The 26749-nt window shown below is 35.1% G+C and overlaps 2 protein-coding genes across 32 annotated transcripts in view; one reads left to right on the top strand and one right to left on the bottom strand.

The window, feature by feature from the left end:
• The window catches only part of MARCHF7 (membrane associated ring-CH-type finger 7), a 47490-nt gene extending 32210 nt beyond the window's left edge, over positions 1 to 15280 (top strand). For 5 of the 30 annotated variants that reach the window (XM_042244912.1, XM_042244909.1, XM_042244911.1 and 2 more), the window contains 5 exons: positions 598 to 767; positions 7163 to 7272; positions 9842 to 9955; positions 11364 to 11412; positions 13983 to 15280. In XM_042244912.1, coding sequence (XP_042100846.1) covers positions 598 to 767; positions 7163 to 7272; positions 9842 to 9955; positions 11364 to 11412; positions 13983 to 14041 — 502 coding nt within the window. In that variant the 3' untranslated portion in view covers positions 14042 to 15280. Of the gene's footprint in view, positions 1 to 597; positions 768 to 7162; positions 7296 to 9841 lie in introns of all 30 variants that reach the window. The other 25 variants (XM_060409868.1, XM_027964909.2, XM_060409867.1 and 22 more) reach the window with 7 other exon arrangements.
• Positions 15281 to 15614: 334 nt separating this feature from the next.
• LOC101109941 (lymphocyte antigen 75) overlaps positions 15615 to 26749 on the bottom strand; it is a 120891-nt gene continuing 109756 nt past the window's right edge. Inside the window, exons 36-39 of one of the 2 annotated variants that reach the window (XM_042244906.2) lie at positions 22587 to 22703; positions 21679 to 21852; positions 19430 to 19456; positions 15615 to 18239 (exon numbers count right to left, since the gene is read on the bottom strand). In XM_042244906.2, coding sequence (XP_042100840.1) covers positions 18037 to 18239; positions 19430 to 19456; positions 21679 to 21852; positions 22587 to 22703 — 521 coding nt within the window. In that variant the 3' untranslated portion in view covers positions 15615 to 18036. The remainder of the gene's footprint in view (positions 18240 to 19429; positions 19457 to 21678; positions 21853 to 22586; positions 22704 to 26749) is intronic. The other variant, XM_042244907.2, reaches the window with a different exon arrangement.

Genomic DNA, 26749 nt, shown 5'->3' with positions numbered 1-26749 from the left:
ACTGCTCCACACTTTAAAATCCTAACCTTAAAGAAATGAGAATGATTTACTAACATTACTGGGGGTGGGGAAAATGAGGAATTTTAAAATCTATTATTTTGATTGTATTAATACAAAAATTAATCAGTTTAAACATTACGTGGTTCTAACAACATGTAAATTGAAAAATCGCAAGTCAATGTTTAATTCATCAAAGTTGTCTTAAAAGTTTTGAGGGGACAAAAGTAGCGGGTATATATGTACATTATCTTTACACTTCTGGAATTGAAGTAGTCTGTGATATTGCAGAAATTAAAATCTTCGCGAAACTTATAAATTATGAAAGCTGTGGAACTTAAGCTGTGGTACCAAGGACAAATTACTTTAAATTGTTTGAAGATAAGTAATAGGGTAGCCTATTTGATTTGCTTGTAAAATATTACATTTTTTACTCTTGTTGAAAGTATTTTTCTTGATAGTTGCTATTTATTATTGTTATTGTTTGCCTTTTTTCTCCCCAGAGAGACCATGATATATTTTGGGATTATGTATAACTAGAAATGACCGACTAGGATGAGTTTTGATAGCTCTGTTTAAGAAATATACCGTCTTTTCCAGCCTCCTTTTAGAGGACTCCGAAGAAGAAGAAGGTGATTTATGTAGAATTTGTCAGATGGCAGCTGCATCATCCTCTAACTTGCTGATAGAGCCATGCAAGTGCACCGGAAGTTTACAGTATGTCCACCAGGAGTGTATGAAGAAATGGTTACAGGCCAAAATTAACTCTGGTAAGATTTACCCGTGTGTGTATTTTTTTTTCACAGTTTCTTTTTAAGAAATGCATGCATGTATGCATTTTAGTTAACAATTCTGATTTTAATTTACTCAAATTTATACTCATCAAAAGTGTCAATCATTTTTCAAGCAAAAGCATTAAAGAGCATTAGTTTTGCTTCATAAAATTTAATGTATTGTAGTGTTATATTTCATTTACTGAATAGTCTTATTTACTTCCATATGTGTATAGTTAAACTGTGATTTGTTATTGCTGGTGACCCTTATATCATGTAAGATGCTTTTGAATCAAAGAAATACTGTTACTATTTAGCAGCTATGTGTCCTTGAGAAAGATTTATTTTCTCTAATGTTATTATGCAGCAGTAGGATTACTGTAGGGAGTCATTGTTTATTAAGTGCTGTTATGGACCCGGGCATCGTTCTAGATATGGGATATAGAGAAGTCAGACAAGGCAGCTTTCTCCCATGGAGGTAGTATTATGTGTTAAAGGAATGCCTTGTTGAGGTGCTGCTGCTGCTGCTGCTAAGTCACTTCAGTCGTGTCCAACCCTCTGCAACCCCATAGACGGCAGCCCACCAGGCTCCCCTGTCCCTGGGATTCTCCAGGCAAGAACACTGGAGTGGGTTGCCATTTCCTTCTCCAATCTTGTTGAGATGAGGGCATTTTAAACTTGAACAAAGAGGAGCTAGCTATTCTAGAATGAGAGGAAGAGCATTGCAACACACGGAACAGCTAGCACAGAGCCTTTAAGGTGGGAATGACTTAGGTGTGTTTGAGGAACTGAATGAAGGCCCAGTGTGGCTGTAACTTGTGGGAAGGGACAGGGGTGATAAGTTGAGATACAAGAGATGAGCAGAGGCTTGCTCATTTAGGACTTTGAAAGCTAATGTCAGAAGCTTAGATTTTCGTAAGTGTTATACGAAGCCACTGAAGGTCAGGGGAGTGGAATGATCTTATTTCTATTTTGGCTGCTCTGTGAAGAGTGGATTTTATTGGGACAAGAGTAGAAGCAGGGAGCTTCTGTGACCAACTAGGAATCTGTTGTTTTGGAGGTGGTGATGGTGGTGGTAGAGACAGATGATTCCGGTATGTTTTGGAAGTAGAGTCTATGGGACTTGCAAATGGGTTGGATGTGGTGGAGTGAAGAAGGACAGTTAGAGAAGGAACTGTTTTTGCCTTGATCTACTAAGTAAATTGTGGGACCATTTACTAAAATAAAGAAGACTGAGAAAAGTGTAAATTTGGGAAAGGAAACCAAGAGTTCTGTTTTGGAAATAATTGTATATGAACTGTTTATTAAATAATGATATGGAAATGTCGGCTGGGCAGTTAACAAGACAGGCATGATGTTTCAAGGGTTTCAGTGCTGAAAATTGAAGTTTTTGGAATCATGAGCACATAAATAGTATTTTAAGCTTTGAGATTAAATGTCACTAGCACAAGGGCAGATACAAAAAAAATGAACCCGAGACAGAGCTCTGAAGCACCCGCATGTTTAGTAGGAACAGAGATTTGTGGAGCAGCCTCAGTCTGGTATGAAGAAAACTGAGAAAATGTAGTGTTGTGCAAGCCAAAAGAAGAACGTGTTCTGAGAGGATGTAATCAGCCCTGTCAGGTACCACAAAGAAGTCAGAACAGAGAGATAAGAACAAAGAAATGACAGCTGGAATTTGGCAGCATGGATGTCCTTGGTGACTTCATTGCTGGGCAAAGTGGATGAGGTGAGGTGTCATTGTATTACTAAATTGGGCTAAGACTAGGGAAACAGCAACGTAGACAGTACATGTTTTTGTTTTTTGTTTTCAGGGTAGAAAATTTGAGGACATGTTTTTATTTTAACAAGAGATACTGTGAAGAGAAAAATTTATGAAAAGAGAAGGGGAAGATGGGATCCAGAGTACAGGTTGAATAGGTAGTTTTTAATAGGCAAAGGGTACCTGCTAGTGTAGATATGGATTATTTCTAACCAAAGTGTGTTGCTTTGGTGAGACGGTGCTTAAATTCCCATATAATTGCCTCTGTTTTCTTAATAAGGGTCTTTAGCTGATGGAGGGGATGGGTTAAGAAATTTTCGTGTGTGAGGAAAAGAACATTCTAAAATGCTTTCAGGGTTTTCTGATAGTACTAGTGTCCATAAAAATCTGTGGCCATGAATATGATTTAAAAGTGGGATTGGGATACATGTACATTTTTAAGAAGCAATTTTCAGACGCTTGGATACAGACAAGGATTTGAGTTCAGTGGGGTTGAGACCTTTGCCAGGCAAAAAATGATGAAGGGGGTTAAAGTTGGATGTGGTTGTAGTGAGCCTAGAAATTAGACAAGAAAGAGGGAGGAAGGGCATTAGGAAGTAGATAGCGAGAAGTTGGATCTGTGTCTTTTGAACCTCATTGGCATTGAAGATAATTGGCCAGAGTAGGTGAGCTAGAATAGAGAAAGCTTGTAGGTATACAGAAGAGATGCTTAACACAGAGATTTTAGGAGTGGTGCTATAAAGTGCAATGACAGGTCAAGGTTAATGACCATAAAGTGGGTGGCTGAGGTAGGGACAGGTAATATTGGAAGCAAGGATGTTGAGGAAGTCAGAATCAATTGTGGTCTTCGTTGATGTGGAAATAACCAAGAAATAAGTTGTGTAAAGAAGCTAGGTGCTAAAGTCGTTAATGAATGAGGAGGAACTTTGAGTTTCAAAACAGCAATAGGTATTGGGGACATCTGTCCCTGTTTCTTGGTCCTGAGGTGCAAATGGTTGTTGGGAGGAAGTGATTGCAGAAGAATATTTTATCAGTCTGTGAGGCCCTGTGGTTCAGTCTTGAAGCTGAACAGGGAATTCATAAAGGAAATTGGTTGAGAAGAATTTACCTGTGTTGAGCCATGAGTACCAGGAGCACCTAGTGAAATATGACTAGTAGGGTGGGAAATTAGATCATAGTGATAAATGGGCATACTTGTGTGGCAGTGATGGTCTGATGATGATAGTTGGGTGACAGAAAAATAGGTTGTGAAGTATGATGGTATTAATTTCAGTGTTAGTGATCTGTTGAAAGTTGATAAACCGTGTTCAAACTGGAGATGGTGAGTCTAGTGGAAAACTTTTCTTCCTGCAGCAAGATAGCAAAGGCCTCATTGGGGTAGGGGGTTATTTTTTTTTCCCTAAACTAATCTGATCCCAAACCTGTGGGATGGGCCAGTCTTACCTGTAGCAGCCTCTTTTTGACTGTGTGATGTTATGAAAGCCTTGTAGACTTTATTAGGCACTGCCCTGGGGTGTTATAAGTTTAAATGAATGCTCAGCATGGTTCTTGACACTTAGCAAGGGCCCAGAAATGTTAGCTATTACCAGAATTAAAAACACCTTGACTCACCTTCTATTATATTTGCAGTTGGATTCTTAGTATTGTATAGGTAGGAAAACAAGTAATACAATATATTATTTAAGAACATTGGCTTTTGAGAGTTAGACATGCTTTAGATTGGAATAATGACTCCCCAACACTTAACTATAGGATTTTGAGTAAGTCTCTTAACTTTGGTTCTCAATTCTGGTAGCTGATCAGAATTACCCATCTATGTTTTAAAACAGATTCCTTAAATCCAATTTCTAAACATTCTTGAATGTTAAGTAGGTCTGGGGCTGGCCCTCAGTTCCATCAAGAGTCAAATTGAGGAATAGTTTGTTGTTAAGATCAAATGAGATGATGTTTATGAATACTTTCTCACAGGATTGGGCTCACAGTAAGTAAATAGGTTTTAAAGGTAATGATACGTATTCATGGTGATGAATGTTAAGATCTCAAGAACTGAACCTTCCTGTTAAGTTTTCACAAGGCTTTCTCATATTTACTTGAAGACCGCATCTGGTAGATGATTCAGTCTGATAGAGATTTGTTTAAACATTTAAGCAGCTGCTATATGTAGACTGTTAAAAACTCTGCGGATGTTCAAAGATGAATAGAATAGTTTAATATAAGCTTAGGCAAATGTAGGCAGGGCCTACTGAGTGAGGTGGAATATGAAGGACACCTGAGGGATGTCCTGGATTAAATGAGGGGTCCTGGATTAAAGATATCAAGGATAAATAGTTCCTCCAAGCTGCATATGGCCTTTTTGAACAACTTCTTTATGTTACTTGTTCCATAAAAGAGAAACATGAAGCCTTAAGATGTGAAAGACCATTATTAAATTGCATCCAGTGTCCACATTTTATTATCATCATACTTTTCCTGCTTCTGATTCAGAGAATAAATGTCTTAATAAGAGAAAACCTTCTGAAATGTCACATTTTTTATATCCTCCATCTTGAGTGTAGTATTTTTCAGTAATATATTTTTAAAGATTAAGAAAATATTATGAATGCATTTTAATTTCAGCACTTTCAAGTATGCTTGACTGCTAAAAAGCAAATCGATACTATTCACCTACTTGATAAATAGAAATGTCTTTGGCAGTTTCACTCCACCTCATCTTGAGGTGACATAGACATGTTACTACCTCAAAATAGCACTCATTCATTTTCCTTTCAGCTGTTTTTAGAAAATGCATGTAAGTTACTACTACTGTTGTGTTAGACTTTATGCTAAATTTTTATTTAACGAATTGTTATTAAATAACACTAATTCTAAGAGTTTATGAGCTCTTCAAGACAGGCATGACTACTTTCTTAATGTTTAGAACTTCTAATATTTTGGGGGCACATAACAAGCACTCAACAAATGTTAAATTGAATCTAAATCTTTACCTTATTATGCATATGACTTATTCTAGTTTTTAGGACAGTTTCTCATTTTAAAGCCCTGTTTAAAAATGAACACAAGGAGGAAAATGGCAATATGTTTAATTAAACAAGACTGGTACTTAATTAGATACAGAAGCTTAGGAGTAACAAAATGTTGAGTGCATATAGGACAGAAGGAATTGTATTTAATTATAGTAAAAAAGTATATAACATAAAATTTGCCCTTTTAACCATTATTTAGTGTATAATTCAGTGGCATTAAGTAGATTTAAAATGTTGTGTAAGCATCACCACTATTTATTTACAAAACTTTTTTAAGTCATCCAAAACAGAAATTCTGTATCTGTTAGGCACTAACACCCTTCTCACCCTCTTCCCAAGCCCCTGGTAAATTCTGATCTACTTTCTCTCTGAATTTGCTTATTCTACATATTTCATATAAATGAAATCATAGAATATTTGGGGGCTTTTTGTATCTTACCTGTGCCTTATTTTGCTTAGCAGTTGTACCACATATCAGGACTTCATTCGTTTTATGGCCGAGGGGAGCTGTTTTTATCTGAAGAAGAATGGATCCCTTTCTTTGCCTCCTGTGTTATAGGGAAGACACATTTCTTAGACCACAGACAATCTTAGTGTATGTTATCACATCAGAGATACTGGCCTAGGTCTATGTAACTAGTTGTTTTAGATACCATGTTTTAATGGCATCCGGTCCCATCATTTCATGGCAAATAGATGAGGAGACAATGGAAACAGTGACAGACTATATTTTCTTAGAAGAAAGCAATGACCAACCTAGACAGCATATTAAAAAGCAGAGACGTTACTTTACCAACAAAGGTCCATCTAGTCAAAGCTATGGTTTTTCCAGTAGTCATGTATGGATGTGAGAGTTGGATATAAAGAAATCTGAGTGCCAAAAAATTGATGCTTTTGAACTGTGGTGTCGGAGAATATTCTTGAGAGTCCCTTGGATTGCAAGGATATCCAACCAGTTCATCCTAAAGGAAATCAGTCCTGAATATTCATTGGAAGGATTGATACTGAAGGTGAAATTCCAGTACTTTGGGTACCTGATGCAAAGAACTGACTCCTGGACAAAGACCTTGATGCTGGGAAAGATTGAAAGCAGGAAGAGAAGGGGACGACAGAGGATGAAATGGTTGGATGGCATCACTGACTCAGTGGACATGAGTTTGAGCAATCTCCAGGAGTTGGGGATGGACAGGGAAGCCTGGCGTGCTACAGTCCATAGGGTCGCAAAGAGTCAGACACAACTGAGTGACTGAACTGAACTCAACCTTTATGGCATCTTATCAAAGGACTTAAAGAGGAAGTAGGAAATACAGATAATATTCCATTGTCAGCATCCCACATCAAAATATGTGCGTATCTGGGATGGAAAATAAACACAAGGTGGAGGCTTAGGTACCACAAGAATAGAACATGCACGTCAGGTGTTACTAATTGCTCTTTTAGGAGACGTTACTGGTTTATGGTAGTAGTACAGTCTCCTTGCTGTCTCTTCCTCCCTTCCTTCCTTTTAGTTTTCTATATTCTAAGCTAAAAACCCACAAGGAAAAATGTTTTGTGGAGACATAGCAAAATTAAGCTTTATTTGTGATTTTCCTTTGTTTTTTCACCAGGTTCTTCACTAGAGGCTGTAACCACCTGTGAACTCTGTAAAGAGAAGTTGCAGCTTAACCTGGAGGATTTTGATATTCATGAACTACATAGAGCTCGTGCAAATGAACAAGTTAGTATATTTTGCCTAATTTGGTAAGTGTCTATTCTGTGCATAAAGGACAACTCTTGAAGAAAAGATTAAATCATGATCTGAAAACCTACATTAAAATAGTAACGTAATTTTCTTTTATTGCATTAAGTATAATTTTTCTTTACTTTCCTATAACTTGAAAATGAAGGGCAAAAAAAGCAAGTCACAGGTTTTAAATTATTCAGGTAAAATGTATTATATGGTTCCTAAATAAACCTGAAAATAAAGGCTTAGGAAAGTGGTCCCCAAACAGGCATGCTAACCTTACCTCCCCAGAGCTGTCTCAGTTGTGGATGCCTCAGTCCTGGAGCGTGATTGAAACACCCAGCCCTGGGTCTACATCCTCTCTCTTCTTTTAATGTTAGAAGCAGCTTTTTGTGTGTCTGTCTGCCCCCTCCCCCCACCCCCCATGTTCTTCTGCTCTCCTAGTTCCCTCCAGTCTCCTTATTGCTTCCTGCAGCTTTATATAGAATACCTTATGAAATCTTTTATTCCAAGTTCACATTGTTTATAAACCTCTTTCTTTTAGTATTTGTGTCATTTTAGTCTATTTATATAATGAATAATCTCCAATCTTATTTAAAAGTTTTTCAGATATTCTCATTTCTCAGATTTTTTTAAATGTATATTGATAACTATTCTCCTGAGAATTGACTTGGTGTCACTAATGTGTTTTTTTTGAAGCTTTAAACTTTAAAAAAATTTTGATGTGTTTATGGAGAATGAAGAACTCAGTATTTCCTCCCTTTCCCCCCTGCCAATGGAAAATTCTGGGGCAAAAAGATGTTCAAGGAGATTACAGAGTTGACTCAAGAGCCATACTATACAAGTATGCTTAGCATATTCATTATAAAAAGAGAGATGATGGTGGGAGAATGCATAAATGCTTGAAAAACACTTTTTAAATGAAGGAGTAATGGGCACTCCCTTTTTTTGATGAAGGCAAATTTCACATAAACATAAAAATCATAAGTGGAATCAAGCAACATAATCCCATATGGTACCCTTTACTTTTAAAATGTAGAAATCATGAATACCCTTTGAAAAATCTGATAAAGACCACACTCAGTAAAATTTACAGATTCACAAAATTTGTATATGATTTAAAGGATTTTCAGATCCTTTGAAGCAGATTACTTTTATCCAGGTAAAGAATCACTCAATTAATGCAACTCTGGGCAATTGATGTAGCACAGATGCTACTCACACTAATGAGCCAGTTGTCCAAAGAGAATCCTAGTTTCAGCAAGGAATTGTCTTCAGTCTCCAAGGAATCTCTCTGGATAGCTGAGCATTGGTGTTTTAAAGAACAAGGGAAAGAGTAGGTAAAGGTAGAATGATGGAAAGAAATTTTTTTTTAATCTTCTCAAAATGAGTAGGTTTCAAAGGATAGTTTTCTTCTGCTGTCCTTCCTTCCTTTAGGTGCTCTATCATGTCTCTGAAAGGTGGTTCTTTGCATTTTATTTCAACCAGGAATGTTTTCATGGTTCTCCAAGGATTGAATGGCCCACAATCTTAAATAATTTACAAGTGTGAGAAAATGTTAGGTGAAGTACAAAACAATGACAGTCTTGATTAAGCTTCTTCACTTTTAACTTCTTTGTTCCCTGTAAATCTTGGATTCTGGGGGCCTAACAACTGTCATTTTAAATAACTAGTTTAATACAGTTTATTTCCTCATCCAGTGGCTTCATTTTTTTCAAGGTGATGAATTTTAAAATTAAAAAAAAATTCTGGACATAAATTTCCTTGTAAGTAAAAAATGAAAGTAAGAAGTGATGATATAAAGACAGTTTTTAAATCAGTTTCAAATTTTTTGAATCCTCTGTGGAATATGAGAACAGGTAGTTGCTGAAGTTGATAACTAAGAACGTATAGCTCTTAACTTCAGATGAGTTAATTACTAAAAATAGTAAAATTTAGATAGTTTACTGTATAAAAATTACAGGATAGTTTAGATTTTTAATAACACTATATTCATGGCTTGTATTGTTAGCTTCAGAACAATAATTTTGAACCAAAGGACAGTTTTTACCCACTAGAAACTTCTATGTGAATCATCCAAGGAACAGTTACTCTGTTACCTTTATATTTATTGTTGCCTAAAAGTTAATTATATCATGTAATTTGACCCATTTGAATAGGTTTTATTTGCATATATTGATACATAGCTATACATGAAATGGTAATTTTTAGGTAAACATTTATAGCCATTTGTATTAATAGAATCTGTTAGGTGCATTATAGAATTAGATCATTCATTCTGCCCTCAAATGAGTTAAAAGCCCCACTTTTATATATAAGTCATTACATAACAGAAGACTGTAAATTAAATAAAGAGGATATTCATACACCTATTTGTATCACAGCATTAGTACAATTATGATATTATGGAGGATATTTCTTGATTTAATAGATGGTGCTATATCTCTAAGAACTGGATATGAATACATTTCCTCTAGTTATCAGTATATGAATGTCAATCTCTTGTCTATTAATTTTTCATTCTCCATATATCTTCTTTTTCTCGTTTGCTTCCCTCTTAAAGGCTGAGTATGAGTTTATCAGCTCTGGTCTCTACCTAGTTGTGTTATTGCACTTGTGCGAACAAAGCTTTTCTGATATGATTGGAAATACGAATGAACCAAGCACACGTGTCCGAGTAAGTAACCTTGGAGCAGGGGGAAAGGGAGGATATGATGCAACAGTTGTTTGCAATGGAAGGCAGATTGTTTTATATGTTCACACACTTATTTCCTTTGGGAAGTTCCTATATTAAAAGCTTTCTTAAAAGTAAAGGTATTGTAGTTTTAATAGAAATTACTGTCTTTATCAAGGAGCATACGTTTTTCATAAAGCTGTTCTTAAAAAGAAGTAATTTTCTAGCTCTTGAAGTTAATTGGAATATTTGTCAGTGAGAAATAGGGACTTGGAAGTACTAAGGAAAATGCTCTTTCTAACAAGACTCAGTGTTATAACTTAGAAACCTGATACTGAACTCCAAAAACTGAGAGAGTATGGGAAATTAACTTCATTTTATTCATTACTATCCTGTAAAAGATTATCACTCTAGTAGTTTTTAAGCATCTGTATTTCAAACTACTTAAAATTTGGACTATTTGGTGTTTACTCTGTACACTATTGCCTTAGTTTAACACGTAAGAAAGTTGTTTGTTAGGTATTTTTAATTAAATGGTACTGTTATGGAAATTTATACTCTACTGCCTTGCCATTTTATGTAGCAGGGACTAGAGTCTACATGTCATTACAGTAGCATTCTGAACACGTGATTCTTGAAATGTCTTCATAAATATATCCTTCAGACAGTTTTTTATACAAATGTTCTCTTTGGTGATAAAAATTCAGTAGAGTTTATGGTGAGGTAAAACGTTTCTGTTATATTTTGAAAATTATCAAATAACAAATACAGTGTATATGGATAGAACGTTTTTTGTAATCATGTAAACATTATTCCTACTAGCCAATTGTTAATTTTTATCATTCAGAGAAAAGAGAAGGAACTCTCAAAGGCTTTCAGAATTTGAGCAAAAATCTCTTGATTTCTAAAAAGGCAACTTGTCTCTTCAGAATAAATGAACCATATTAATTAATATCTGTTGAATTCATGCCTTTGTAAAAGGTATATACATTTAAAGTACAGAATCATATGTCATATTTTTAGGCAGGAAAATAATTGATTTATATTTTTTAGTTGACCACTAACAAATCATTTGGTTTCAAATTGCAAAGGATTAATTTTCTCCATAGTTTTTGGAAGTGTTATATTTATGCAAGAACATAGTGGTATTGAATAAGATTATTGTTATCTGCTCCCAGTTTCTATATGATTAATACATAATTTCTACATAACTGATAATGATATATAAGATGTTTTTAAAAGTCATATCATTAAAAGCTTGTAATTTTTGATGTGGGGGATGAAAGACCCCCCTATTTAAAGGCTTAAAATTATGTTTGACTTTTAAGTAGAAATGAATCTCTTATACTGATTCTCTCTAGATCCATTTGCTACATTTAAACTACTGTATTTCTTTCTGCATTGTTTCTAGTTTATTAACCTTGCAAGAACTCTTCAGGCACATATGGAAGATCTCGAAAGTAGGTGGAATTTCCCCTCCCCAGACTTGTTGAATTTACTTTTGCAAATTAAACCCATAGAACAAAACCCAAGTATATATACTCTACCAAATTAGAGCTTCATTTATAGGCTTAATAATACCAGAATAATTGATTTGGGAAAGATGGGTTGGGCAACTGACATTAGTTTAATAGCATATTTTTTTAATTGCATTAATTTTAATGTATAGAAGGATATTATTTTAACCATCAGTATTTTGCTTTTATATAAAATAAAAATATATTTAATCACCTTAATTTTAACACTTCTAATGTTAACACTTTTTTTAAAAAGACATGTTTAACTACTAATAAAAACACACTTCTTAATTGGCTAGATTTTTTATTTTGTGTATGAAATTTTGTTATTTAGCTTTGTTAGATCATAAAAGGTGTTCCCTGGGTTTATATACAGTTCGAGGAAAATAGTGAGAGAGTCCTAATTCTGAGTCCCTAACAGAAGCCATAGTTTTTTTTGTTTTGTTTTTTTGTTTTGTTTTGTTTTTTTGCTCCTTGTTCAGGTCCTCATGGACCTTTAATAGGCAGCCAGCTACGCCAGCAGCTCCAATCTCTTAAGATCACGTTCCAGCTTTAGGACTTCTGCCTGGGCTCCTTTGTGAAGGCACTTAATGCCCAAATCTTTACAGGCATCTGCACAGCTTACCCTCTTCTCAAAGTCCTACAATCTCCAGGGTGCTTCATACCAGGTGGGCACAGATATTGGTGGCTCTGGAACAGTTCTTGGGAATCCAAGATTACCCTACTTAGCTATTGTGCTTTTTTACCCAAGCAATTGGCACTCCCCATGATCAGATTCCAGTACACTCTTTGAAGTGTTATCCAGTTGATTATCTTCTATACTCACCTTTAAAATACTTGGACTATTATATGTAGTCTGTATAATGTTTTACCTTTAAAGAAAATTTAGCATCCTTTGAAGTAAGGTTTCAAAAGGACCTAATCCTCCTCTTTTTAATTCCTTGAATATTCTTAGGCATGGGTTTTTGTCATTGAGTTTGTACAATTTTAAGTTTTAAAAGGATTTAGAGCTGCAGTTAGGTGATACAGTTTCACAATTTTGGTTAGTATGTGTGGAAATGGATGTAAAGGAGTCAAAATGGTATAATAAAGTGGGACTTCATTGAGTGTAAATCTTTTTTTCCTTCATACCTTCTTAGTTCAGGTCCATCGTGTTGGCTAATACAAAGATCTCTTTTTTGTAAGTTATAATTTATATTTTGTCAAATGTGATGAGAGTAATCTGTTGCAGTGTACATTTACCCAGATTGCTGTTAATTTTTTTTTACTAATGTTCTTATTTAGAATTTAGTTTATTAAGCACGTGAATGAAAGGGAAAAGATGGTTGAAATATGTATATCCAGACTGAGGGTGAAAGATGTCGTGGGTGTTACTAGTTGACTCCTAAATACCAGAGTACTAATATATTCTGAAAACTGGTTTTGACTGAATTTTCTTCTGTAGAGTTAATCCAGTAGAAAACAGAAATTCTCTGAAAAACTATTTTATTTTTTAGTTTGACATTTCTCCATGATATATATAAAACTTAAGTGTAGGATTTTACTCCTTATGAGCTAATTAAGTCTATGCTTGGTATCATTTATCTAAAATTTCTGCAAGGTAAATACATGGAGACTCTAGTTTCATCTGTACTATGTTGCATGATTTTTCTCTTGTTGATTGCATTTGCTGGGTGCTCTTAAATTGTCCAGTATTAAATATAAGAAGAGTGTGCATTTATCTTTTCTGCTCTTGATAATAGGGGAGATGCTGGTTAGATGTTTAGTGAATTTCCATTTTCCTTCACATACAGTTTATACAGTCTTACACTTACTATGTCCTAAGACATTCAAGTATGTTTTCTATTAAACTCTTGAGCTACTAATGACTCTAAAATAAATTGAGGTCAGAACTGTTGCAAGAGTGGTGAGTCTTTGACAACATGGAGGCATAGAAATACTCTTAACAAAAGGTTTTTACTAAATCCAATTATTTTAATTTAGGCTGTATCTATATAAAGCTTTTTTGACTAAACAGAACTTTTTCTTGGCATTCTATAGACATAGCTCTGATGTAAATTGCAAGAACATCCATAACCTATTATTCTATTTCTATGTACATTTTTTTTCATTCTCATCGGATACATCAAACATGCAGCGGTAATAAGCCAGATTCTCCTCAGGTGTGTGAGAGCACTTGCCTCAAGTTTACTCTTTGTCTAGTGTATTTATCATTAGCTGTTATGGACACAAACTGATCTCAGGAATGTTTTAGATGTTCTTGAACCACATTTTAAAATTTTCATTTCAATAAAAACTAACATAACAAAAAATTGTGGGGGTGGGGGTATTGTGGCTAGGCGTCACCTACAAACTACCCTAATGTAGTCATCATAATTTATCATTTTGACCAAACAGTATATAATAAATTGGGATTTTTGTTTTATAAATCATTGCTGTTCTGGCTTCATACTTACACTTCCATTCTCATCCCCCTTAAAATCATCCTTGATCATCCTGTTTTCTTTCAACAGCTTCAGAAGATGATTCTGAAGAAGATGGAGACCATAACAGAACATTTGATATTGCCTAACTGCAAATAGGACAAATGGATGATCTGTGAACAGGCGTTATTAAAACTGGCAATTACGTATGAGTGAATTTTGTGGGGAAATGTCTGTTGAATATATTATCTCTATAGAATGAATATATATATATTCATATATACACATTATGCATGTATATATATGTTCATTCTCAAGTGTTACTGAATTAAAATTCTGCTGGACCTTTAACATGGCCAGTGAATCTAATGTTTATATTAAAAGTATTTTTCTTTTAATGAGTGGGGAAAGTGTTACCCTTGTTTTAAATAAGCAATGTTGACAACCCTTTTTTGTGTTCTGATTACTGTAGTTATATTTATGAAGAAAGGTTGGTGTTTTGGTCTGTTAGTGGTAAAAGTGGGACAAAATAGGATTTCAAAATAAATTGCCAGATGGCACCTAAGTATTTTTATTTTTAAAATGCCTTACGTTGCAGTTTCAGTTTTATAATCATTTGCTTCCAGTGTTTAAAAAAAAATAGGGAGAAAGTTAAGAGCATTATATTAGGTTTCCAAATTTAATTTGAATTCTAAATTCACTTAGCAGTAAAATCTAATTTTCTAAAAAAGTATATAAAAATAAAGTGTACAAATGATGGATAAAGTTTTGTATTGATTTGGAAAATGCAGGTTATATTTGATAGACCATAGTATGTAGTATGTAGATATTCCTCTTAGGAATATTGCAGCTGTAAATTATATCAGAATTGCTAGCCAAATGCTGTTTGTTTAAAAAAAAATTATTGCAATCTCAAGTTAATGAGATACTTTTAAGGCCCACATTCAGAGTTTAAAACACTGGTTTTCAATGTGTTTTTTAGTGTTGTCACTTCTTTATAGATAAATAAGATATAAATAACCTGTTTGGATCCTGGTTGTTTTTAACTGTTCCTTGGTAATTCTAAACCTTTATTTGATGACCTAATATTTTTCACTACCTTTAGAGAAGAGATGAACATTACCTATTCACCATGACTAGATTAACACTGTGGTCCTGAGTTGTGTATACATCCATAACACTGTACATTTTCTTCATCAGCACCCTTAGGATACACTTTAAAATGCCTTCAGGTGGTTTCAGGTTAAATAAAGTCTATGTCAGACTACTTTTTCAGAATCTAAATAGAAACTATGTAATTTCCCAAATGTGAATCAACAGTTTGCTCACTTTCAGACTGTTGGTCTTAATGTAAAACTTTGGCTTGAAATAAAGTGCATACTGATTTACTTTATAGTTTGAAATGTTTCCTTTTAAACTGGTGCTCAAAGAAGCCTTCAAATATTATAGCCAAAAACCTTACAGTTTCAAATTCCATTTTATATGAAAATAACTGTTTCTAAACATTTGCTGAGCTTCTGCCTGTTATCTTTTTGTATTACCTTCCTTAAAGCAGATATGCAAAATTTAAGGATGCCAGTGTCAGTATCTTTATTATAGGTCTTTGCTTTGAATTCAAAGCATTTATGCATTTTAATAGAACTCAGTATGAAAATGTAATGTCTTCTTAACCTACAAAATTTTTTATTTAAAAATTTGAAGTAAATGGTAGAATACATTCCATTGACATGCATATAGTTTATTTATAGTTTTGCTAAATTAACTGCTAAATGACAGATACACAATGACTTGCTGCTGCTGCTAAGTCGCTTCAGTCGTGTCCGACTCTGTGCGACCCCAGTGACTTGAGCTTTATAGTATTCTTATAGTTTGTTAGTACTACTTAGTATTTCAATATTATATAAGCTTCTAATTACCTGTAAATGTGAATTAGAGGAAATAAGAAAAATCTTTCATTGGTTATCATTTTTTAGATTCTGAACAAAATAGAGACCATACAATACTCAAATTCCTAAGAATTTAAGAATACAAATTTCTAATAAAATGTTAAAAGTAAATGGTAAATGGTAACTAAAAGAAAGGATGGTAACAACAGCTACCAAAGCTAAGAATTACATTGTCATTATTAGATAGAATCAAGACATTTGAAGAAAAGCAGTTTATACATTCTGAGTGTAAACAGGCATGCTTATGTTATTACTAATATTAAAAATAAATACAGACTTGAATTATCCAGTTATCTGTTGAACAATGAATAGACACAAAGGCCTGTTACAGATGTTCAAATATATAAAGAGAATTAAGATTTAACACTGCATTACCAGGGCCTTTTAAGGACTTGTTTGAAATCAAACATGAAAAATCAAGTCACTTAGAACAACCATTTTGGTAGAGCTGTCATTGGGTAGAAGTTATTGAAATGAACTGAAGAAATTATGTTGTTTAGAAATGGAACGGGAGACTGGAACATCATTTTCCAGTGAAACTTTCTATCATAATGGAAATATTGCCAAATATGGTAGCTACTAACTGCATGTGATCTGAGCATTTGAAATATGGCTAGTGTTAATTGAGGAAGTGAACTTTAAGTTGCCACATGTAGCCAGTGGCTACTAAAATATATATTGTAAAGATTTGTGATAGAAAGTTTTAAGAACAGAAAGTTGGTCTTAATTCTTAAAGGATTGGTAGAATTTTAGTTAGAAAAGCAGGAAGGAATCCCAGTCTAATTTTCACGATTAATAGCCCTGTTAATACTCTTAATAAAATAGACATTTCAGTCAATAACACAAAATCTCAATATTACAAAACATAATTGTGTAGTAACACCCAGTTCTTTAGTACGACAGTCACATACATTATCATCACTTTTTAGTTCACTCATGTCTTGTTAAAAAAAACTGCCATTAATTGTGATGAGGAATGATTCTGCTTCATGGTGGCCAGTGGAAACAGGTGTCACAAGCCAAGACTTTGTTGCCACTGGTTAAGCTTGAGAGAGTATCTCTACATATGAGCAGTATTCCCATGAAATGACTGATGAGATATGCATTAGGGGGAGATGCACTTTCCTTGCACTTTCATGTTTCTTCATATAGTAAATACAATTTTGTTAAGTACATACCTTATCTTTTCTAATAATGTGAAGTTATAAAAGTTGCTAAAGAAAGCATTCTTGCTTCAGCTGTACTGCATTTTCACTTTTTACCACCAAATGATTCTGTCTTAAAATGTACAGTATACGTACCAGAAACTTGAACATCATCACTACAGTAGTATGCAGTTCTCTGCAGTTATTGCTTACACAGTTTTCATGTCATTGAAATACTTCACTGAGGCTTGGGGAGCATGAGATAGATAGGAACATAGGATATGGCAGCAGGAGAAAAATCCTTCAAGGGCTCTGTGCATTACCCATGTCAGCCTCCTCCACACCGTCCTGGTATGGTATGGCTGTAATTATTTTGCTTCACAAAATCTTACTGAGATCCTGACAATTTATGATCAGTGCTAAATAGTGTTAATGCTGTGGTCCAAAACAGTATTCTAAAAAGTGTTAAAATTATATAATTATATGGCATATGGGGTGTTAAAATCTGTAAAATTTTCCACATCTAATACATTTAAATCCTAAAGGGAGATAGATATATTAGAGGAATTATCAGAGTAACCAGCACAAGTGATACCTAAATGAGAATCTTTTAAGGTTAGGTGTATTCTCCATATCTTATTGGTAAAGGAGCAGGACAATAGAAATTGCTAAAGATCTAGTGATTGCTAAAACTAGTGGTAAGTAGAATTTTTTTTCAACTAAGGTGATTCAACTCAGTGGAAGGAAGATAGAGGAGGTAAGACAAGTAGACTGGATTTTTATTTTTACCTGCTTTCCTTAATTCAAGTGAAAGATGCACTTGGGAGGTGGTCAAAACCATTAAATTATATCTAAGGTGGTTACTCCTTTTGTCTTTATAATGATCCTAAAGATAAATTTTGTCATGATCAGTGATTACATAAGAGTAATGAATGTTACTGGAATAAGGTAATATATCATAAAAACTAATTTTCATTATCAGGTTTTACATTGAAATCATGCAGAAGAATCACTGAAAGGTATTTGATGTCTTAATCTGACATTTCCAAAATCTTAATTAAATTGAATATCATATTCATTTTCCTCTGCAACTACTAAAACACAGTCATCATTATATGGTGATTGGTGTGCAGTTGAAAAAACTGTGGTGAAACCAGAATCCAAACTTCTTTTGTACAAGAACCAAACAACTGCTCCCAAAACTGTCAAAATTACTGTGCCAGCAATCACCAAAGCTGATATTAAAATGCGGTTATCTGAAAAAGATAAAATATGGGAAATCAGGATATACAAGTTGCTAGTATTGCTTTTTGGGGCGCATTAATATTATAGTTTCATCACTTAGATATTTACCTATTTTTGAGAATTTCTCACATTGGTTATGAAAACAATGTTTATTACTATCAAGATTTATATTTCTTAGCTTGAATAACTGCCATACTTCAAAATTTGAAGTAGACTTTGCAGGTCTCCACTCTGCTTTTAAGACTCTGAAATAGAAATTATCCACACTGTTTCACTGTGTGTTTCAAATTGTGTATATCCTTTTATGTTCTCCAAACTATATATGTACGTAGTTTAAAATTTGTATTTCTACAAGGTATGTAATGAAAATACCATACTATTCCCTATTACTATTACCCTTAATTACCTTTCTAAATAATGTGTTTACACTCCTCTTTAATTTAAAACTTTTAAAATTGTGGTAAAATAAGCAAAACAAAATTTACCATCTTATCCGTTTTTCAGTGTACGGTTCAGTAGCATTCAGTGCCTTCACACTGTTGTGCTGTGTCACCACCATACATCCAGAGAACTTCATCTTGCAAACCTAAACATCAACTCCCCATCCCCACTCTCCCTAGCCCCTGGTAACTGCCATTCCACCTTCTGTCTCTGAAGTTGACTACTCTGGTTATTTAATATAATTAGAGTTACACAGTGTCCTTTTGTGACTGGCCTTATTTCACTTAGCTTAGTGTCCTCCAGGTTCATACATATTGTAGAGTTGCCTTTTTAAGGCTGAATAGTATTCCATACCGTGTTTTGCTTACCCAAATCTGTCAATGAACACTTGATCTGGTTCCACCTTCCTGGCTACTGAGAATAATGCTGCTATAAACATGGTGGTTTAAATATCTGTTCAAGTCCCGCTTTCACATCTTGGGGGGACATAATGGATTGCTGGATCATATGATAATTTAATGGGAAGCATCAATGAGGAGATGTTATTGTTTTAAAAAATATTCATACATAACTTGCAGGTACATTTTTAAAGTCTTATTATTAAGCTAAGTGGCCTTTCTACCTTCTTATAAAAGTTATACTTTACACTGTTACATAGTTAATATTTAAAGAGGTCTTTAATACTATTCAGTACTTTAATATGCTAGAATCTTAATGTATTCTTACATGTGGGAAAAATTTAACAAAAGACCATACTTACCTGATAAATATTTCTTTTCATATGGGACTGGAATACAAAAGGAAATAATCATTAATTTAAATATGCCTTATTCTAAGATTGATTTTAAATACTCTAAAAGTAATTTAAAACAAACCTTTTACTAGCTTAGAATTAATATTCTTTATATCGTTTGGCAATGTGTCTGTATTAATCTGTTTTGAACTTAATTAAGAAAAAAAGATGTAGAGGACTAAAAATGCAGTAGTTCAAAAAGTGGGAAAACAGTAAGGAAACTCAAGAAAAAGACAATGTGATGAAGTGAGGGAAACAAGATGACTTGGGTTGGAAAGTGCAAACATAAGTAAAGAATACACCTGTGACCTTACCTCATACAGGTTTGCTGTTTATGATGTTTTGAAGTTTATTTAAAGCTGTGGCTTATATAATGAAATACTGGGCTGGATGAAGCACAAGCTGGAATCAAGATTGCCTGAAGAAATATCAATAACCTCAGACATGCAGATGACACCACCCTTATGGCAGAAAGTGAAGAACAACTAAAGAGCCTCTTAATGAAAGTGCAAGAGGAGTGAAAAAGTTGGCTTAAATAAAGCTCAACATTCAGAAAACGAAGATCATAGCATCCAGTCCCATCACTTCATGGAAAATAAATGGGGAAACAGTGGCTGACTTTATTTTTGGGGGCTCCAAAATCACTGCAGATGGTGATTGCAGCCATGAAATTAAAAGATGCTTACTTCTTGGAAGGAAAGTCATGACCAACCTAGACAGCATATTAAAAAGACATTTAATTTGTCAACAAAGGTCTGTCTAGACAAGGCTGTGGTTTTTCCAGACTATTTTTTGGGGCTCCAAAATCACTGCAGAGGTGATTGCAGCCATGAAATTAAAAGACGCTTACTCCTTGGAAGGAAAGTTATGACCAACCTAGACAGCATATTCAAAAGCAGAGACATTACTTTGTCAACAAAGGTCCGTCTAGTCAAGGCTATGGTTTTTCCAGTGGTCATGTATGGATGTGAGAGTTGGACTATAAAGCTGAGCATAGAAGAATGATTTTGAACTGTGGTGTTGGAGAAGACTCTTGAGAGTCCCTTGGATTGCAAGGAGATCCAACCAGTCCATCCTAAAGGAGAGCAGTCCTGGGGGTTCATCAGAAGGACTGATGCTGAAGCTGAAACTCCAATATTCTGGCCACCTGATGTGAACAGCTGACTCATTTGAAAAGACCCTGATGCTGGGAAAGATTGAGGGCAGGAGGAGATGGGGACAACAGAGGATGAGATGGTTGGATGGCATCACCGGCTCAATGGACATGGGTTGGGGTGGATTCTGGGAGTTGGTGATGGACAGGGAGGCCTGGCGTGCTGCAGTCCATAGGGTCGCAAAGAGTTGGACACAGCTGCGTGACTGAACTGAACTGACCTGAGGCACAGTATATGAAAAGAACCAACATTCTAAAAATCCCAACAAACTCTGGAAGTTGAATGCTAGGACCATAAAAATGGGACTAATTAGTCAAAAACCCTGCTGAGGCAAGTTAAAATTGTATGGGATTCCAGATTTAAAGAAAGGAAATAATCAGAGGCAGATGTATAGTTTTGGTTTGCAGTTCGAGTAGAAGGGGGAATATTAAGGATGCAATGTGGGGAAATGGCTGTCTTGTCTTGCTTCAAGCATCCTAAAATCATATTTTGAAATTTAAATGCCTTTAATGAGAAAACAATTCTATTTAGAAACAAAATCATCTAATGTTTAACAATAATATGAAAATATTGTGGGACAGGATAATTCTGTTCATTAGATAGCATTGTGATGCATAAGAAGAAAACTTACGTTTTAGTCCAGAATTATAAACTATGATATAATTTTTCTTTGCCTAATCAAGGAAGTCCTTGTACTGAATCAAAATTCTTTGTAAACTAACTAGAATTTTGGAATTAACCATTATTCTTCACCACTTAACACTGTTTAATCAAATCACATCAAAGAAGCTATGATAATTCCTTTGAACAGCATAAGAAAATTTTGACTTCTAACTAGCTCTAAGAATAAGCAGAGAGAATGCCTGATTCACATGGTCTGGTCCTACCTCTAATGTAATAGGATTACATGTTTGCCTTCCAAGTCTTGGGTGCAAACCAACCTAATCATCATCTGAAATCTTACTTCCTCTATTTATTGAGGCACACAACTCAAAAGTTATTTAAAAACGAGCCCTGCTTTCCCCACCCTTAGAATGGAAAAAGGCCTTCAGTTATACTTACTAGCTGCTTTACAAAGGGTTCCTTCCACAGAAGAAACTTCACAATTTCCTTTTTTCCAATCACCTGTCTTGGTGTGCAAAAAGGCACAGGTGTCAACTAGCTCCTCGCCATCTTCTTGGTCTGACCACTTATTAAATGTCATATTTGAGTTATCAAACCACTTGAAACTGGCATCTGTCAGTTAAGGAATATTTTAACATTATGACAGTATAAAATGTTAAAGTCAAAGAAAAGGGTCTAGCTTTATTTTTATTTTTTGATTATGGATTGTGGGATCTCCATTCCCTGACCAGGGGATTGAGCCCAGGAGCTCAGCATTGAAAGCGTGGAGTCCTAACCACTGGACCACCAGGGATTTCTTGGGTCTAGATTTAAAGGTGGGAAGTTACTAAGGTATGTTTGACCTAAACTTTTGATTGTAGGACTTAAATTGGAAGAATATATCCTATACACAGACCAGAGATTCTAGTTCAAGAAGGTTCTGAAGAAGATCCCATTTTTTATTAAACAATTTTCATGGAGAAGTAATAGGTAGAACATTAATGGTAACCTTAGTAATTGCATTTGATTTTGAAAATATATACTTTTTATTTTCAGTAGTGACAATAAATACATTTCTATAATATTACCTTGATAGTTTTCTATCCTGTTGTTAATACTACCAATATTACTCTACCATATTACAGAAATAGAGTCTAGAATCATATTTTAATCCAGATGAAAGAATCAACTTTAGCTCTCATATGGGACACACATCGAGCTGTTCAGTGAAAAGCTGTGGTACATGAGCGCATACTGAAAATACAGTACCTGGAAGCTGCAGGAAATACCAACTTGAACTAGAGACATGAAGCATCTAAAAGTTATTACTAACATTAAGAGAGAACGTAAGTGTAAATATCACTTACCATCTGTGTCAAAAAACATGCCTAATAAGATATCAGCTGGGTCTTTCCATTGCTTTTTCAAAGTATCCAGTATAAAAGCATTTTCTTCTTCATTATGTATGCTTATCATGTCTGCTCCTGAAATTATTTTAGGGAGAGGAAGTCAGCATGTTCTCCAAATCAATGAAAGTCACATGAAGCATATACAGATTATACATTACTATACCACATATACTTTTGTTATTGTCATTTGGTCGCTAAGTCGTCTCCAACCTTTTGCAACCCCATGGACTAGCCTACCAGGCTTCTCTGTCCGTGGAATTTTTGAGGCAAGAAAACTGGAAGTGAGTTGCCATTTCCTTCTTCAGGGGATATTCTCAACCCAGGGATTGAACCCACGTCTCCTGTCTCCTGCATTGCAGGCGGATTCTTTACCACTGAGCCATCTGACAAGCCCCACATATACTCTTACACCCTTAAAAAAAAAAAAAAAATTAGCTTGGAAATGTGATGCACATTCCTGAAAAAACAATCGACTCATGAGAAAAGTAAAATGATAATATGATAAACTGAATCATACCTTTTATTTCATTCACCTAGGGTTAGTAATCTCAACATGGAAACGGAAAATCAGGGGAAGGCTTAAGCGGGAAAACATACTTCCTGCAACTCTCAACTTTTTACTATCCCTTTCTCTAGTCTTCATGGCCCCTCCTGCCCTCAATTCACATTTATAGGGAGCAGCAGCTCTGACACTACTGAAGAGAGCTGAAAAGTCCCAAGACCTGATGAAGTTCAAGTAACAGGCAGTTACTGACCTGCCTCACTTAACTGACCACTATGTGCCTGCTGCCTGAAGCCTACCCCTTCCTATATTTTCTGCTGTGGTCATCCTTAGAAAACTCCTGCTTAGGGAAAGTGATAGAGGAGGTCCTTGTTTCTTGTTCTCAATGGATAGCTGATTTTTCCTGGGAGACTCTCACCTGGTTCAAGAGCAGCAGTCATATATATATATATATATATATATATATATATATATATATATATATATGTCTCATATTTTATTGTTTTAATCTACATTCTACATACACTATAAAATATGAGCACTTCACTTTTTCCCAGATATATTTAATCATTTCTTATCCCAAGAAAGATGCTCTTACAAATTAAAAAAAACTTTCCACTGTCTTAATTGGATACTACTTAGAAAACACTAGTGGATTTAGTTTCTCTCATGATATTGTATGATTTTTTGTAAGTGAAAATCATGAAAGACATCAAAGCTTATAGCAACCAGAAATCTAGTGGGGAAGGTACATCTAACTCGGGGGAATATACATCCTTTCAGCTATACTCAGCTAAGTGAGCAATTAGCATCAAAATGTTCCTAAGAAACATGACTTTCCAGTCTCAGTAATTTTACAAGTTTAAATTTTCTTAATTTTCCAAGGAGAAGTCATTGATCTATACATTTTTAAAGTTATCATGGAAGCTTTGGATACTACAACTAATTCAAATACTACATAGAGAAGGAAGTCTTTTCAACTATTGGGTTTCTTTTCTTGGGCTTCCCTACTGTAGGCTGCAGTCCTTGGGGTCGCAAAGAGTTGGACACGACTGAGCGACTTCACTTTCACTTTTCTACTATTAAATTCTTCCCAAATTATCCTGACTTAAAAAAAGACTCCTGAAAACTTCAGAATGCTGTCTTGGATCAGTGGCTCTCCAACTATAAAAGTGAAAGTAACTCAGTTGCATCCATCTCTTTGGGACCCCATGGACTCTGGTCAGAATACTGGAGTGGGTAGCCTTTCCCTTCTCCAAGGGATCTTCCCAACCCAGGGATCGAACCGGGGTCTCCCACATTGCAGGCAGGTTCTTTACCAACTAAACTATCAGAAGCACAACTATAGTGTGCACCAGAATCACCTAGGGGGCTTCCCTGGTAAAGAATCTGTGTGCAAGGCAAGAGACGTGGATTTGATCCTTGGGTCAGGAAGATCCCCTGGAGAAGGGAATGGCAACCCACTCCAGTATTCTTACTTGGAGAATTCCACGCACAGAGGAGCAGGGCAGGCTGCAGTCAATGGAGTGGCAAAGTCGGACATGACTGAGCAACTAACACTTTCATTTTCAGAATCACCTACAGAGGGCTTGTTAGAAGTGTTAGGTCCTACACCAGAGTTTCTGATCTAGTTGGAGGAACATGGAGCCTGAGAATTTACATTCCAAACCAGTTCCCAGGTGGCACTGATGTTGCCACTGAGAATTATAGGAAACTTGGCTATTTATGATGACTCTCAAAATTCATAATTTTTTGGTAATTAACAGATAACTGGAGATAAGAAAGTGCTTTTAGCTCATGATGTGGTAAGAGAAATGTATATCAGATGATTACTTTTACATCTTTTAAATGAAGCTTAAAAAATAAATGTAACTATAAGAAAAAGAAAATTATAGGACTTAAAATCTCTCCCCAAACATACCATATTATGTTAAAGAAGAAAATCACAAACTAGGCAGACTAGCTTTATTAAGAATAAAAAAGGGGAAAAACATTGTCTCAGACTATTTAAAAGGCAATAGACACAAATATAGAGAACAAAACTAGTGGTTGACAGTAGGGAGAAGGAAAGGGTCACGGGCAATATAGGGGTAGGGATGAAGAGGTACTATTATGTATAAAGCTACAAGGACATACTGTACAACATTGGATATAGCTAATATTTTATAGTAACTAAAATGGAATTAAAACTTGCTTAATATTGTACATTGACTGTACTTAAAAAAAAATTCATCCTCACAAAGGGAAATATACCACAATGAATGTCTGAATATGCAATTTCACTAGTAAAAGAGTGAAAATTAAAATAAGCAGTTTCAGAAGTGTCGATTAAACAGTACTGACTTAGAGTGCAGAAAGATAGGAACTCAGTTGGAGAAAAATTAGTTCAAAACCTTTTTGGATACAATTTTGCAAGAAGGCCTACATAAAAGGTCTACATAAAGTATAGGGCTACATAAAGCCCTACATAAAAGTATACATCTTTGACCCAGCAATCCTGAACAATTTATGCTAAGACAATCACTGGTTCTGCTCAGATAGGCACAGTGGTTAATGTTCATCACATTTATGACACTAGAAGATTGGAAATAACCAATATTAGAGAATTAAATCAATAATGGCATATCTGAAGAATTGATGCTTTGGAACTGTGGTGTTGGAGAGACTCTTGAGAGACACTTGGACAGCAAGGAGATTAAACTAGTCAGTCCTAAAGGGAATCAATCCTGAATGTTCATTAGAAGGACTGATGCTGAAGCTGCAGCTCCAATACTTAGGCCATCTGATGTGAAGAGCTGACTCACTGGAAAAGACCCTGATGCTGGGAAAGATTGAAGGCAAGAGAAGGGAATGCCAGAGGATGAGATGGTTGGATGGCATCACTGACTCAATGGACATGAGTTTTAGCAAGCCCCAGGAGATGGTGAAGGACAGGGAAGTCTGGTGTGCTGCAATCCGTGGGGTCACAAAGAGTCAGACATGACTGAGCAACTGAACAATGGCATATCCATATAGAGAAGTATCGTGCAGTTATTAGGAAATATACATTCTATATTTACTGCTATGGAAACATTTTTAAGTGAAATACAGATTATGGAACAGTTTGCTTAATATAATCCCTCTCTCTACATAAATATATATATAGAGAGAGACATATATGTGCATATGTACATACACACATATGGAATGTATATTATAGTAGTCATGTATGATGTGAGAATGGGACCATAAAGAAGGCTGAGCATCAAAGAACTGATGCTTTCAAAGTATGGTGCTGGAGAAGACTCTTGAGAGTCCCATGGACAGCAAGGATATCAAATCAGTCTATCCTAAAGGAAATCAACCCTGAATATTCATTGGAAGGACTGACGCTGAAACTGAAGCTCCAATATTTTAGCCACCTGTTACAAAAAGTTGACTCATTGGAAAAGACCCTGATGCTGGCAAAGATTGAAGGAAGGAGGAGAAGGAGGCGACAGAGGATGAGATGGTTGGGTGGCACCACCAGCTCAATGGACATGAGTTTGAGCAAGCTCTGGGAGATAGTGAAGGACAGGGAAGCCTGGCATGCTGTAGTCCATGGGGTCACAACATAGGCTTCCCAGCTGGTGCTAGTGGT

Source organism: Ovis aries, chromosome 2, assembly GCF_016772045.2.
Source record: "Ovis aries strain OAR_USU_Benz2616 breed Rambouillet chromosome 2, ARS-UI_Ramb_v3.0, whole genome shotgun sequence".
NCBI classification, from domain to species: domain Eukaryota; kingdom Metazoa; phylum Chordata; class Mammalia; order Artiodactyla; family Bovidae; genus Ovis; species Ovis aries.
The sequence above is the reverse complement of the archived record's forward strand: the minus strand, read 5'-3'. Positions and strand labels throughout refer to the sequence as shown.